Source organism: Phoca vitulina, unplaced genomic scaffold, assembly GCF_004348235.1.
Source record: "Phoca vitulina isolate PV1807 unplaced genomic scaffold, GSC_HSeal_1.0 scaffold80, whole genome shotgun sequence".
NCBI lineage: Eukaryota > Metazoa > Chordata > Mammalia > Carnivora > Phocidae > Phoca > Phoca vitulina.
In genome coordinates this window covers 433,376-449,791 of record NW_022589783.1, presented here as the reverse complement: position 1 = coordinate 449,791, position 16,416 = coordinate 433,376, and the positions used below count along the sequence as shown (strand labels likewise).

Genomic DNA, 16,416 nt, shown 5'->3' with positions numbered 1-16,416 from the left:
GTAAAGAGCTCCCTGCAGTTCTCCCCCTGGTAAGTACGGCAGCACTGACTTCATGTCATCGCCCAACCACACACACACGTCTCCACGGGAGACCGTTCTGAAGCACCGGCCCCCCCCCCACAGTCTACTGTGTTTCCAGCTATCTGAGTCAAGTTCCACTGCTCCGAAGTCAGGTCACCAGACAGCACCCACAGACTGGTACAGGCCTGGGACATCTTTCTAGTCCTGAAGTGGCTCTGTTCAAGTGCTATTCTTGGGATACCGACAAGTGATCCATTTACCACCACTTAGAGATTAAGAAATCTGGCAACAGACTGGATTGGGAGGATGGGAAGCTGGTGGAGCACAAAGTGTACAACTGTTCTGAAGAACAATTTTGCAAAAATGTATCAAAAAAGCATGATTTATGATGCAGCAATTCCACTTTGAGGAGCTTATCTGGAGAAAACTTGGTCAAGTGAAGAAAAATACATTCCCGTTACACTGGTAATAGCAGTGGTTCTAATGCTGAAATGAACAGCCAGTATCTCCTTGGGTAAAGAAATGATGGAATCTATTCAGTGAATGGCAAGTATAAACCATGTTCATCTATGTTCACTGACATACAGAGATGTCTAGATGTAGTAAATGAGAATTTACAAAACAGTACATAATCTCATGTTTGTAAATGTTTACATGTTAACCACCACAGAAATCACTTTGTCAATTATTTATTGTGATAGTTTAATGTAATTAAAGTTTAAAATTTATGTGTTGTTTATGCCTTGGCATGACAAGAAAGTTGTGAGGTAGGGACAGAAGGTACAATACTTCTGAAGGTGGGAAATGAAAGAAAAATGATTTAAATGATGCTCTAAACCAACCACACTCCTGCATAACAGGAGTGGAATCAGAATTGGGGGAGAAGCCAACTGACGCCACTGGACACATCTTACCTCATACACCTCATTCCACTTGGGACTGAGGTTCTCTTTGATGACCTTGCTTTGGAAGATCTGGTTGCCAACTCGAATAACTCCATAGGGGTCTGACTTTCCCTTGACGAGTCCCTTAAGGTACGTATCTTTCCCCTGAAGATCCTGAGCTTCAATAAAATGTATCCTCAGAACACCCTGAAAAGAAGGAGCACGCACAGACTGGTCACTGTGACACATGCAGAACAACGGCTGTATGCTCACTGTCCTAAGAACGGGGAAGAGCGGACAACACGAAGACCCTCTCCCTGCGCAGCAGAGAAGAAAGTCAACATGGACCGTCGGGCAGCAGTGCGGAGGGAAAGCCAGAGCAGGGCGGACGGCGGTGTCTGAGTATCACTACTTTCCATCAGGAGAGCAGACCAGGGAGGAGCGAGGGGTGAGGCCCCCAGTGACAGTGTGCAAAAGGAGCCCCAGGAGCCTGACTTAGTCTCCTGGATCACCCAACAGTCCTGTGTTCGGTACGACAGTGACTGAGAACCACCATTACAGGATGTCTCAGAAGTGTCACTAAGCCCTTGGCAGGCGCTCATTACTTCAACTTTTAGAACAATCCTATGAAATACAGCTGACCGGAACAAAACAGGTTTGAACTGCGTGGATCCACTTATATACAGATTTTTTTCAATACAGAACAGTACCGTAAATGTATTTTCTCTTCCTTATAATTTCCTTAGTAACATTTTTTCTCTAGCTTACTTTATCGTAAGAATACAGAATATAGTACATAACATATAAAATGTGTGTTACTGGTTTATGTCATTGGTATGGCATCTGGTCAACACTAGGCAATTAGTACTTAAGTTCTGGGGGAATAAAAAGTTATATGCAGGGGTGCCTGGGTGGCTCAGTCGTTGAGCGTCTGCCTTCGGCTCAGGTCATGATCCCAGTGTCCTGGGATCAAGCCCCGCATCGGGCTCCCCGCTTGGTGGGAAGCCTGCTTCTCCCTCTCCCACTCCCCTGCTTGTGTTCCCTCTCTCGCTGTGTCTCTGTCAAATAAATAAATACAATCTTTTAAAAAAAAAAAGTTATATGCAGATTTTCTACACAGGGGCTCGGCGGCCCCACCCATGTTGTTCAAGGGTCAACTGCACTGTCATTAAATTTATTTTATAGATAGGAAACTGAAGCTTTGCAATACATACTACTCATAGACTTTACACATAGTTTTCTTCTCCTAAAATGCTGTTTAATTGGTAAAATAAAAAAATGTTCACTCACACCTCTTTCAAGGCAAACAATGGTGGTAAAGTTAGCACGAGGCAGCATTCTCCAAAAACCCTTTCAAAATCATTGGGTAATAGTCCTGACCCAATCAGCTAGGAAGACATGCATTTTTACAGATAAATACGCTTTTAAAAACTTAGAGAATTTCCCATTTACAGGAAATGTGTCTAAAGTTTAGATAATCTGGCAACATGTTTAAGGAGCGTGGCTTTTAAACCCCACAAGGCTAAGGAAGGTTGGATCTGGGCGGGCACAGGTGCTCACCACGCTCAGGGAATAAAAAGTGCGAGTGGCAAAGGAGCACGAGGATTTCTACATGGAAGAGAATTCTTGTGTTTTCAGAGATGAAAATCCTAAGTTAAGGAAAAAAGACCTGCCTTCCTCATATGCACTGTCCCAGCAAATCTGAATGCCAACAGTGTAACTAGTTCAGGCATCAATTAGCTGGGGTGTTGGTACTTTCAAAAAATGTAAGGCAGCTCAGACACGTTTGAGGGTTTGTACACTGTTACGGAGATCTACCTTAACCACAAAAAAGTAACAAGCATCAAGCAAAGTTGTCTACTTCCACTTCAGCAAACAAACTAACAACCACCACACACCCAGTGAAACAGGACCAACTCAACACCGTCTGTTTAGTAAAAGAAACCGTCCAGTGCTTGTCAGTGCCACACTCATTACGGACATCACACAACAGGGCTGCCTGCTCCACTTCGGGAGGGTGCAGATTCAGTGGGGTGAAGGGCCCAGTGGGAAAAGCTCTGAGAAAATGAGCAAAAGGAAAATCCTCCTTTGGATTGGATTCGGGAGGCCAGAGGGGGCAGCGCCCAGGCTCTACCAGTCCACTCTCCGCTGCAGACCCAACAGGGAGAGATGCATCTCCCCGTGGATACTCGTTTACTGTCCCGTCGGGAGAAAGGAAGGTTTCCTCCTGCCCTGGCAACAGCTCAGCCAACGAGAAGCCACTACACTTCCCAGCTCCAAGTTTACACCAGTGGACTTTTAGCTTAATGCAGCCCCTCCCAATGCCCCCTCTCCTCTGTAAAAGAGCCTCCTTCTCCTTTGTTCCGCAGAATCACCTATGGTTTTGCCATAGCTTAATTGTCCCAGATTGCAATTCTCTGCCATTCCCGAATAAACCCATTTTTGCTGGTAAAGTAGCAGCAGTTTATTTTTTTATTTTATTTTGGGGGGGTGGGTGGAGAGGGAGAGAGGCAGACAGAGAGAGAGAGACAGGCAGGCGGGACAGAGGAAGAGGGGGAGAGAATCTTTTTTTTTTTTCTTTTTTTTAAGATTTTATTTATTTGACAGAGAGAGACACAGCGAGAGAGGGAACACAAGCAGGGGGAGTAGGAGGGGGAGAAGCAGGCTTCCCGCTGAGCAGGGAGCCCTATGCAGGGCTTGATCCCAGCACCCTGGGATCATGACCTGAGCCGAACGCAGACGCTTAATGACTGAGCCACCCAGGTGCCCCAGGGGGAGAGAATCCTAAAGCAGCTTCCACACCCAGTAAGGAGCCTAAAGTGGGGTTCAATCCCACAACCCTGAGGATCATGACCTGAGCTGAAATCAAGAGTCGGACGCTTAATGTATTGAGCCACCCAGGCACCCCTGAGGGTTTTATGTGAAGGTTAATAGCTCTCACTAACCTGTGAGGGCCCATCCACTCCAAGGACCTCTTCTCTGACCAGTGGAGGGAATACTATGTCCTTGACCAGCAATTTCTCAGTCTTTGGTTGAGGTTACATAGTTCACTCAAATGAAGGTGACTCCAGTATCTGTGACCTAACTCTGTGTGCTAGGCATCACCCCCAATTTACAGATGAAGAAACTGAGGTCCATACATGCCAAGTAATATGCCCAAAAAGTAAAGCTGCTATTAGACCCTAGGGCTGTGACGGAGATCCAGGCCCTGCCCTTTCCATCCCGTCCAGGGCAGTTGGAACACCAGCACTGCTTCTGCCGCGGTGCTTAGGACTCCAGAGGTAACCACACTCTCACCGCTGAGAGAAACCCTGTACCAGTCATTATACAAAGTGCCCATCACTTAGACTAAGCTGTTACATTTTGATAATACAAATAGTATGTGCTTTCTGAGATAACTAAGCCCTCACAGCAGTCCTTTATGACCTGCAATAATATTTGCAGAATTAAATCCCTCTAAGCACCTTGGACGTTCATGGCTGAGGTTTAAGAATTGCCCTGAAGTCTCTGATGCACACTGGCCAATCTCCTAAGGAGTGTGACAGGACAAACTACCACATCAAGATCCATGTGGCAAGGTCACTGTTAAGAGAACCACGAGAAGTTACAACATCCAACTATGTGATAAGCTTCTCTGTATCTAAGTGCCAATGGATGCTCAGGAGTACTTACCTTTGGTATAGGAAACCGCAACTGAGCTATTTGAACTTCACTGACAAGAGGAACGGTGATCCGATTGGGAAGCACCAGATAGTTTGATATTATATCCAGAATGATCGTATCTGACAGACCACTATTAGGTGGGTGGTAAAAAGAACAAATCAACTATCAGGCATATCAATACTAGTTATCGCTTTAACAGCAAACTTACCACAAACATGATACAACACCCCATTTACAAGGTCGGAATTGTCTAATTTTTCAAAGACAACATTTAAGACAGTAATTCAATACTTTAGCGGCAATATGGCTATGGGATATATATATAGCTGAGAAGTACAGCTGAGAACACAAGGTAACATTCTGGCTACATTTCACAATATTCTAAATAATGTTTCATATGTTCCTGTGTGACTTCATCATTGATTTAATATCAACTAAGACACATTACATTTTCTTTTTTTAGCATATTTCAAACAGCCACAAAAGTGCAAAGAATACCGTAACAAACATCCACCTACCCATTCCATGTTTCTTACATTAAATTTCTCATTATTTTTGCATAGCTTCCAATCAAGTAAAAGAATTTACAGTTTATTCTCTCTTCACACTGTATTTGCATACTGAATACTGTAATAATTTTGAAATTCTATATACCACTGCACAGAGAACTCAGTAATATGAATAAAATTGTGGAGGATAAAGAAACAAATGTACTTTTAATATATTTTTGCCCATTCTTTGGGGTAAATGTGAGAATTAAGTAACATGGGACAATGGTTTTGAAAGCATAAATGAAATTTCAACACCTTTACCCAGAACTGAGAAGTTTTAAAAGAATCTTATTTCTTGCCAGTACTTCTCAGATGTTAAAATTGTTAACAGATATATGTAAAGTAATTGTACATATAAAACACCCACTAGGACAGAGTGAAAGTCTCCATCATTAATAGTTGAACATTCACTCTAAGCTGGGTATCCAAATGCAATGACAAGAGAAGGGGTCTTACCTTAGGACTTTCCAGTCCAAGACAGAAAAAAGACTGAAAAACCCACAACCCCACAGACAACACAGCTCTATTTATGCATACGTCCGTGAATTAGACGTTAACATTAAAGAGACAGAGAGGGTTTCAGCTGCCAGACACTGGATATATGCTCACTAAGCAGCGATGTGAGGTGGTCCTTCAGAGTTTGAATACCAAGCATATTCTTACTTCGCCATTCCCCTCCAACCCCAAATACTGGTTGTGTTTATACTGAAAAATCTGCTGGAACAGAAGCCCCTTTGATGATGCTATGCTTTCAAGAATCCCTTAACCGCTATGGTGGTAGGCCAACCGTCTCACCACCCACCCCAGCCATGCAGACTGAGAGGCCCAACCCCCAGGAAAGCAGAAGGCCCACCCTGGGCCTCATCCCTGCTCACCTTTCTATCCCACTGTGTACACGCCAGCCTCCTCCTGAATTACCAGGGCTGCAGTGCTGCTCCTAATCGTCCCCGGGGGCATCGACATGTGGCTGGCCCCTCTGCTTGTCCTGGCTGCTGTCGTGGTCTAGAGCGGCTCTTGGGTCTAGTCCTCTTTGTCCTTCGGAACTGCCTGCTCATCACCTGACTTTTGTTTCTACCATAATTCTCATCCCTTCTTATACCTTTACCACTAGTTTAGGGTTCTTCATTGAAACATGTAGGGATAGCCAAAATTTATGGTCAAGTGCAGTAATTCAGGTATTACTGCTACTTTATAATACTCCGGGTTCCATTTTTTAACAATGAATACAGCATGTAGATGTCCATTTTGTAATGCTCGAGGCGAGATTTGTTAGGAAGTCTTTGGGAAGCACAGTTCAAATTTTATGTTAAGTTTATATGTACATATTTTATTACATAAAATTTACATACATATAAATGTTACATTATATAAGTTTTACATAATTTTGTATAAATTATATATATCCTATAGAAATAATATAATTTTATTTAAAAGGGATGTTTTCATATATACCTTTTATACCACAGCTTTGTTTCTGACTGGTGTGTATTTCCCTCCATATTTCTAATATACATGAGTATATATTTTTAATAATATATATAATCCTTATATACTAAATATATTTTATAGACTGCACGCATAGAAATCTATATATAAAATAGCTAAAAGCTATTACTATATAAAGAGAACTTGTCATTATCACTAAACACCACCATTAAATAAAACTGAGTGCATATATTTATGTATCTCTGTGTATACAGACATACGTGTGCGAGTATATATATTTCCCTTTTACTTCATTTTGTATTTTTATTTTTTAGTAGGCTCTATGCCCAACATGGGGCTTGAACTCAAAAACCCTAGGTCTAAAGTCACATGCTGTACCAGCTGAGCCACCCAGGCGCCTCCTTATCTCTCTCTCTCTCTTTTTTGAAGTGGTTTTTTTTTTTTTTTTTTTAAGATTTTTTATTTATTTATTTGACAGAGAGACACAGCGAGAGAGGGAACACAAGCAGGGGGAGTGGGAGAGGGAGAAGCAGGCTTCCCGCTGAGCAGGGAGCCCGATGCGGGGCTCGATCCCAGGACCCTGGGAGCATGACCTGAGCCGAAGGCAGACGCTTAACGACTGAGCCACCCAGGCGCCCCCCATATCTCTCTTTTAAATAAATGACCTGAGACTGACTCCCCCAGCTGCAGGCTTGCCAAAGGCAGCATATACCCTTTGGCTCACGCTGTAAGGGAAGTAATACAATGCTATTTACAAGGTAGCTGCTTGACAAGCCCGTGTTTATTTCAGTCCTCCTATGATATAAAAGGAGGAACGTAGAACAAACACATTTTTAAAAAAAGATTTATTTATTTATTTTAGAGAGTGGGTGGGGAGAGGGAGAGAGAATCCTCAAGCAGGCTCCCTGCTGAGCATGGAGCTGGAATCGGGGCTCGCTACAGGACCCTAAGATCATGACCCAAGCTGAAATCAAGAGCCGGCTGCCTGACTGAGCCAGCCAGGCATCCCAAACACATTTCTACACCAAATGGCAACAGGGGTTTGTTGTTTGGCTGGCTGACCAGCATCCGTTCCCACAGATGAAAGTACTGGTGAAAGTTCCTTTGCTTCTCCCACATCCCTACCCTGGTCCCCCTGTTCCTCTTCTGGGGGTGGGTACGTGATCATCCAGAATCACAGGGTTTGTCCAAGGATGGGTGGACAAATAGAAGTCAGCCCGGCAACTTTTGCTGGAACTGGCAGAAGAAGGTTCTTTTCAGACTAAAGCTGCTAAGCACGAACAGTAACAGCTAGAAGCTGCTACTTCATAGCAAGGGCCTGCCTGACAACAAACCCACGCAGAGAGAAGCAGAGTCGAGAGTGAGACAGAGAGCCCTAGGGCATCATTTGAACAGCAACACCTGCCTGCATCTGACTTCACCCCGACAATGCTCCAGACTGCTCAGTGACACGAGCCAGGAATAAGCCAGGAGTGGGAGCTCCATGAGAGCAGGTGTGACCGTTCCGTTCATAGCTACACCACGGCACTAAGAACAGTGGCTGGCTCATACCAGGCACAATACCTATTTGTTGGATAAATGAATAAATCGTCTTAATAGTATTTACTCATTTACTTTCTTTTTAAAGTTTATTTAAGTAATCTCTACGCTCACTGTGGGTCTTGAACTCAAGACCCCAAGATCAAGAACTGCACACTCCTCCAACTGAGCCAGCCAAACAACCCCTACTCATTTATTTACTTTTTTATTTAAGTCTACTTATGTTGGGCTTGTTGCTTGCAACCAAGTATCCTAATGAATACTTCAACAGTTCTTTAAATTGTCCTTTCTTTGTAAAGATCTTTTAAAGATAACAGAACTTTCAATATCCATTAAGCCACAGTACCTAAAAAAGATTTTTATTATGAGGACTATGCCTCATTTTATTAAAGTCCTAAATTTTCTCTGATAATGAAACAATATAAAGTTCTTTCTAATGGCCATTTTAGGGGCATAAACAAACACATAGGAATAGAAAAAAAAAAAAACAGACCACTTTAATTTCTGAGCTATTTTAGAAAAAAAATCCAGATTAGGAAAGTTATCTACTAGGAACATGTTTAACTGTATTTCAACATTTAAATACAAGAGTAAATAACAAAGGCAGGCTTCCAGAATTTCCTGCTTGGCAACAATAGGTCCATCACAAACAGTCACCTCCCATCAGGTGAGATGGATGGTTGTGACCTGAGGAAGACTTCACTTTCCTCATAGCAGGGATGTGCCATTCATGGTTTAATAAGCTTATTATGGGCAAATTTCCTCATGTTTTAGATGTGAGATTGCTACAGAATAATGAAGGGACTCCCAGTAACGTGAGGCAGAAACTCTAGGTTTCTCAGCTCTTGCACCCAGACCCTGGGGTGACCCTACACATTCCTAGGTCTAGTACCTACATTTACCCCTCTGTGGGCAATGGGAGGCATGGGGGGCAGTAGCACAGCCTAAAAAGAACCCAAAGGGCTAGTTCTGAAACATATATTCATTTTTAAAGTTTTATTTTTCTGAGAAAATAAGAAAAACCAAATTAAAAAATTAACTTGCAGAATATTAAAAGGCTGTTTGTTACTTTTCTAAAACACCAAAGCTTGGAGCAACTGGCTGGCTCAGTTGGTAGAGCATGTGACTCTTGATTTCAGGGTCATGAGTTCAAGCACCACACTGGGCATGGAGCCTACTTAAAAAAAAAAATAAAAAAGTTAAAAAGAAAATACCAAAGCTGGAAAGATGCTTCACGATGAATGAAAAATAAAATGAAAGGTGAGTGACTCAGTCTAACACCCTCACCCACTCTCCTGCTCACTTGGTCCCATGTCTCAGATGCAGTTAGGAGAGCGGAGCCTAGCCAGTCTCTTCACCTGAGCCGCACACAAGAGCCCGCTGAGAGGCATGGATGCTGCCCGGTAGTGGCCTTACCCATTCTGTGTTGTTTTCATGACACTAGAAATGCACACGACACCAACAACAAGCTAACCACATGACATGACATCATACTTACTTTAATCCAGGGATATCGAGAAGGTTCGTCAGTCCTGTCCAGTTAATTTCTATAAGCTGTTTTAAAAAAAGGGCAAAAATATTAAGTTTCCAAATTATTTCCAATTACCAAATTAAATCAAACAGGTTTTTTAATAAGCAAAATGCATTAATTCATAATACTATCCTACACCTTTTCACTTTGTAAAATATCAAAGTCATCGTCCTTTGTTTGTAAATGAAGAGCTATCTCTTTTTTTGTTTAGTTTTTGATAGTATCTGTTTCCTCTGGTAAAATCAAATAATTTATATACCTTTCCTACTGATGGACACTTAGAATATTTATAATTTCTCTTTGATTCAGTGAATATCTTTTTATATACATGTTCTTGTAGCACATGCAAACCGGTATTCAAAAAGTGAAAGTTTTGGTCAAAGATGTATGTTTATTTTTTACAGATTTTTATTTTAGGGGCGTCTGGGTGGCTCAGTCAGTTAAGTGTCTTACTTTGGCTCAGGTCGTGATCTCAGGGTCCTGGGATCAGGTCCCATGTCGGGCTCCCTGCTCAGTGGGGAGTCTGCTTGTCCCTCTCCCTCTGCCCCTCCCTCCCCCTGCTTGTGCTTTTTTTTTTTTTAATTTCTTTTATTTATTCTTTGATAGAGATACAGAGAGAGAGAGCACGAGCAGGGGCAGAGACAGAGGGAGAGGGAGAAGCAGACTCCCCACTGAGCAGGGGGCCATACATAGGGCTTGATCCCAGGACCCTGGGATCATAACCTGAGCCAAAGACAGACGCCTAACCATCTGAGCCACCCAGGCACACCCCCTCAAATAAATAAAAATCTTTAAAATAAAAGAGATTTTTATTATATTTTTTAAAGATTTTATTCATCTATTTGAGAGAGAGTACACACCTCTGCATGTGCGGGGGGAGGGGCAGAGGGAGAGGGAGAGAATGAATCTCAAGCAGACTCTGTGCTGACCCAAGAGCCCAATGCGGGAAGAGCCCAAGGTGGGGCTCAATCCAATCCCACAACCTCATGACCTGATCCAAAATCAAGAGTCAGATGTTTAACTGATTGAGCCACCCAGGTGCCCTTAAAGATTTTTATTTTTTTAAAGTAATCTCTACACCCAACATGGGGCTCGAACTCACAGTTCTGAGATCAAGAATCACATGCTGCACCAAATGAGCCAGCCAGGCGCCCCTTATATGTTTATTTTTTATGTTCACAGATGCTACCCAATTGCCCCCAAAATAAGATCCTGTACTGATTTACATATATATTCCTACCCTAAATGTATAAAATGTCCTTTATACTCTCCCCAAAAATAGATATTAAAAATCAGTTCATTTGGTAGTTTAAAAATGGTACTTTATCCCTGCTTCAATTTACATTTTCCTGATATCAGTGGAACATGTTCTATCCACTCAGCCAACATTTGTATTTTATTTGCTCAATTTTCTAGTGGGTATTTGGGTATTTACTTAGAATAATTCCTACATAGTTGGCTAAGATAAGATTCCATTTAGTGGATGTAGACGGGTAAAAAAAAAAAAGCTTGATTAGAAAAACTGCTTTCTTATCAGAGTGCATATTGCACATAATAAAATTACTTGTGCTTTATATTTGTAGAAGAAATGCTAACTGAAATTGCATGATCTCAATTACCCATATAGTTGCAGTAATAAAACTGCTCAAATCCCTTTGGGAAGTGTAGAGTTATAAATAAACACAAGCTAGAAGAGTCAAGATTCTTTTGGATAGACCAAAGCTGGGAAAAAAAAAAATTTTTTTTTTTAAAGATTTTATTTATTTGAGAGAGAGAGAATGACAGACAGAGAGTAAGAGAGGGAGGAGGGTCAGAGGGAGAAGCAGACTCCCCACTGAGTGGGGAGCCTGATGCGGGACTCTATCCCGGGACTCCAGGATTATGACCTGAGCCGAAGGCAGTCGCTTAACCAACTGAGCCACCCAGGTGCCCTGAAAAAAATTTTTTTTAAGAAGTCCTGAAAGACTAAGTTTTTTCAGAGTAAGAGAAGTGAAATACAAATTTATTGCAAATATCAGTACAAACTCCTACTGGTGCCCTCGTACCCACCCTCCCCAAGAACAGGTGTAGAAGCAATCGCAGTCTGGGGCAACCAGCACCGGCCAGCACCCTGATCATGATCTCTAAATACATCTTCCAAGGGATTGTGAAGAAGCAGCTGATTCCAGGACTGGGGCAAGAAGTGTTAAGATGAGCCTGGGGCATCTTGTTGAATCAGGAAGCTCGGGAAACACTCAAAGATGAATGAGAGGTCCTGTCAAAGGTGGGCCCACCGGAAGGGACTTTAACTAGAGATGATCAAGTGTCAGGTGACAGAGGGCTTACTCTCATGACCCTTGTCAAAATGCGGAGATACATTTAAATGCTACCCAAGTTCAGAGAAACCAAACACCAGGGAGGCAGGAACAGGATTTAGCTGGGTTTGAGAAGAGATGTGAATGCAAGAAAAGAAGCCCCCAGGGAAGGGACCCATTGGAGGCCCTGGAAAGAGGAGCTGGCCTGTCCTTGAGCAAGGGGAGGAAGGGACAGGAAGAGTCCAGAGCCATGGGGGGATGAGAAAGGGGAGAGAGAACTTGTGTGTGAACCAGTGTGTGAGTGTGAGAGCATGTGTGAGGACAAGTGCAAGAAAATGAGCATGTGAGTATGAGCACATGTGAGAATGAGTGAATGTGAGAGGTTTGGAAAGTGAGCATATAAAGGGGGAAGCCACAAGAGGGCTGGAAGCAAGGCAGTGCTTGGGAAAAGCAAATGAAATTAGCGTCCCTTGTCACCAGCCCAACCACTTGCACTGGGACTACTGAGATCTCTGGGAGAAACTGAAGAGACAGACATTTCCCAACCCCCTCTCTGGGCCGCTGCAGCTCTCCTAGGAGAAATGGAATCAATAGTGTAGTTATATTTTCACGGAACAACACAAATGAATCTGTGTATTTCATGAAAACCAGAGACATGTCTTTCTCCTCTCTGCTTTTCCATGAACGCATGGTCTGATGGATGTAGTGAAATGTATAGTTCAACTGTTTATTTCGGCACTTACTCTATGTCAGGTGTTCTAGGTGCATTAAATTGTACAGTACAGACCATGAATCACATGGGAAGTCTGCTAAAAATACAGACTGGTGGCTCCCATCCTTCTCCAGTTTTTCAATTAGCTACTTTTCACTGGTGGTAAAGGCCAAGAAACTCCTGGGACTTCCAGCTTCCACCTGGGATGTAGAAAACTGGAAAGCGCATCAGAAATGCACAAGAAGAGCTGAGGTGACAGGGCCACCAGCCTGAAACCCTCCCTTAGAGGCAGCTCCAAGAGTGGCTAAGGCCACCGCAGGGCAATTGAGAGGTTCCAGTTGAATCCTAATTGCTAAAGGCCAGGTGCAGGTGAGACAGAGAAAGCCCTCTGAAATCCAGACACAGGGCATCTGCAACCCACTGGGTGGGCTGAGCACGGCTACAGAGACTAGGGAAAACACTTCTTGCAGGGGTGAGGTCAGGGAGGGAGCAGCTGCTGCTGGAAAGACCCAAACTCCACCTTCCATGGTAAGGAAGAGAAGCCACTGGGGAAAGGGACACATAGGTGAAGGCTCATTGCAGATGGGGAGAGGAGAAGAAAATACCCTCTATGTCTGGGGAGAGTAGGATACCATCCCAGGCCCTGACTGTTAGAGATCCTGAATTACTGGAGGCAGGTGTGCAGACTCACTCCTGCATTAAGACCCACCAAAGACACAAGTACAAGGAGACGGCAAGGTCACTTGAAAGGGAACTAGCCCTGAAACCCAGTACAGGCCAGAGCAGTGGGGAGCTCCCCTGTTCCAACTAGTGGGGGTAGGGCAAGACTATCCAAAATAATGAAAGATATCAAACCACTGATCCAGGAAATTCTGAGAACACCCGACAGGATAAATATCGCCAAAGCTCGCAGGTGACCTGCTATGTGGCCTAAGTCTGGGACCCTCTCCAGTCTGGTAGATCTGGTGGACTTGTCTGCCCAGCCCTGCCTCTCCACCTCACTGCTGCCTTCTACACAGGGGGGAGCCTGATGCACACACCGCAACCTTCCTCCTCCCAGCCAGTCTAGGGGTCTGCGTCTGACGCAGCTGGAACAAGGAGCGGAAGGCAGGAAGACTCACTGCCTCTTGAGTGAGCTGGCAGCCCTGTTTCTGGCATGTGGACTGGAGGACCAGAGGAAGCTGGTCTCAGAGGGAAGAGAGAATTTAGCAAAGGCGTATCAGGCATGGGAGACAGACAGTCACAAAGGCTTTAAATTCTGCATTCCAGTAGGTTTCATGAGACAGCAATACATGCTGTTTTCATTTAAGTAAAGCCTTTCCTTTTTCCCTTCCTTTAAGGTACCTCAGCGGCTGGACCTACGTGTAGCTAACAGGACTCAAGTTCTCGTCATTGTAAAAGGAAGATATTTCCATTTTTACAGATGGAGAAATGCATTCTGTGGTTCAAAGACTCTGCTGGCTGGAAGGACCCTCTTAGGACAAACACACTGTGGGTATGCCCCATGTCATCTCCTGAATAAGTTCTGGAAGAAACCTGCTGGATTTACCTGAGGCTAATCTGTGCTCTTGGAATAGATCTAACAGAGGGCTGGGGATTCTGAAACACCCCCTCGAGTGTATGCCAGAGGCAGTTTCAACAACAGTCAGGTTAGCATGAGTGAGTGGCCAGTTCCCTGTGACACGGCCAAGGAGAGACACTGGCTTGTTCTGGCCCTTACCAGAACCTTCACCCAAGTTTTTGTGTTTACCAAAACTTGACTTCTGGTGTTAAGACCCACCAGAAAGCTAGACCTATGTGTAGGAAAATACTTAATTTCTTAAAAATCTGAGGACTTACTATGAACCAGGCATCTACTGGTTTTTTTCGTTTCGTTTTGTTTTGTTTTTAGATAGAGCGAGAGAGAGCATGAGCAGGGGTAGAGGCAAATGGAGAGGGAGAGGCAGACTTCCCGTTGAGCAGGGAGTCTGACGTGGGACTCGATCCAGGGACTCCAGGATCATGACCTGAGCCGAAGGCAGACGCCCAACCGACTGAGCCACCCAGGCGCCCCAGGCATCTACTGTTTTATACCTACTGACATTTAGTCTTGGGAGGCAGCAGTCCCTGTGTCACAGATGGGGAGACGCCCACTGACATGTAGTCCCCGTGTCACAGATGGGGAGACACCCACTGACATGTAGTCCCCGTGTCACAGATGGGGAGACGCCCACTGACATGTAGTCCCCGTGTCACAGTTGGGGAGACGCCCACTGACATGTAGTCCCCGTGTCACAGATGGGGAGACTTGGGCTTAGAAGGATTAAACAAACTTCAAGGCATACGGTCAGAAGAGAAAAACCAGGTGTGGAAGACCAGGCCGGAGAAACCCAAGTCTGTCACTTAACCATTACACATACTGCTTTCATTGTACTCTGGAAGTTTGTCACTTTAGAAATTCTTAGTTTTTTTTTTTTTTTTAAACAAGTAGTGCATTATCAAAACTAATTGAAACAAATCAACAAGAACAAAAATGTGCAGAGGTTTCAAAAGAGTCTCTGGCACTATTCTTCTAAATCATCTGGATAGCCAAAAGCCCCCAAATCTTTGTAGCTGTATTTTTCCTTAGGGTGAGGAAGAATTACTTGGCAACCAGTAGTGAGTTCTGTTCTCATATTTTCCAGTCGAAAATAACTGAAAAAAAAAAAAAAAATTCCCTTCTCTCCACAGCATATGTTTGGCGACTTTACTCACCATATAAGGAAATGAATGATTCTGAACTTTTCACAGCCTCATCCATTTCTGACACTAAGATTTTGTTCGAAAGTTACAATTTTTTTTTTTAAGATTTTATTTATTTATTTGACAGACAGCAAGAGAGGGAACACAAGCAGGGGGAGTGGGAGAGGGAGAAGCAGGCTTCCCGCTGAGCAGGGAGCGGGATGTGGGGCTTGATCCCAGAGTCCTGGGATCATGACCTGAGCCGAAGGCAGACGCTTACCGACTCAGCCACCCAGGCGCCCCTGTTATTTTTAAAGTAAATATACCTATGGAAGATCTAATCTAAGAAAGAGTACTACTAAGTTTTGAGGGAGATTTAAAGATTTGGATTTCATTATTTTCTGAACTGAAAAAGGGTCTTTAGTTGTTAAAAATTCCCTGTAAATCAAAAATACTTAGCTATCTACTAAAGATTATTTTTTTATACTCATTAATGAAGGAAGTTTCTTAAGCATATAATGGCTTTTAAACTGGTATGTACGAAAAAAAGACATGAATTTTAAATCTTTTAGGGAGCTCTTCATTTCTCAAAATTTTAATAAATTAAATTTTAACACAGATTTCTTAATTCCTTTTTTAATTTTAGTGTTTTATGTAGTCAAAATACATTCAAAATTAGCCTGTTATTTAAGCAATAAAAAGCAAATCAGAGTAGTACTTTTAGTGGTAAAAAAGTGAAGACACTTAATTCTTGCGTTTTTACACAGAAAAAAATGCCATTTGTTTGGTCTAAATAAACCCATATTTAAAAAAACACAATAATTTGTATTAAGTTATTTAAATCAAATTATAAAAATTAATATTCTTATTTTAAATATACATAATGTTAACGGTACCTCCAAAAAGGACTCACAAAAGTTGTAAAAATGGTATATCATGAAAAGATAACTGAGAAACAGGTCAATTTATCCACCAGACATTTACTGAACCATATGGAGACAGACACGGCTGTGGCTTTCAAAGAGTAACAAGAAGTATGCCACAACACACAGGACAGGAGGGCACCAGGGGAACA

At 43.0% G+C, this 16,416-nt stretch overlaps 1 protein-coding gene across 7 annotated transcripts in view; it reads right to left on the bottom strand.

Moving 5' to 3' along the window:
* The window catches only part of ESYT2 (extended synaptotagmin 2), an 81,278-nt gene that overhangs the window by 24,763 nt on the left and 40,099 nt on the right, over positions 1-16,416 (bottom strand). For all 7 annotated transcript variants that reach the window (XM_032394405.1, XM_032394406.1, XM_032394407.1 and 4 more), the window contains 3 exons: positions 9,603-9,658; positions 4,578-4,698; positions 936-1,112 (listed from right to left, as the gene is read on the bottom strand). In XM_032394405.1, coding sequence (XP_032250296.1) covers positions 936-1,112; positions 4,578-4,698; positions 9,603-9,658 — 354 coding nt within the window. The remainder of the gene's footprint in view (positions 1-935; positions 1,113-4,577; positions 4,699-9,602; positions 9,659-16,416) is intronic.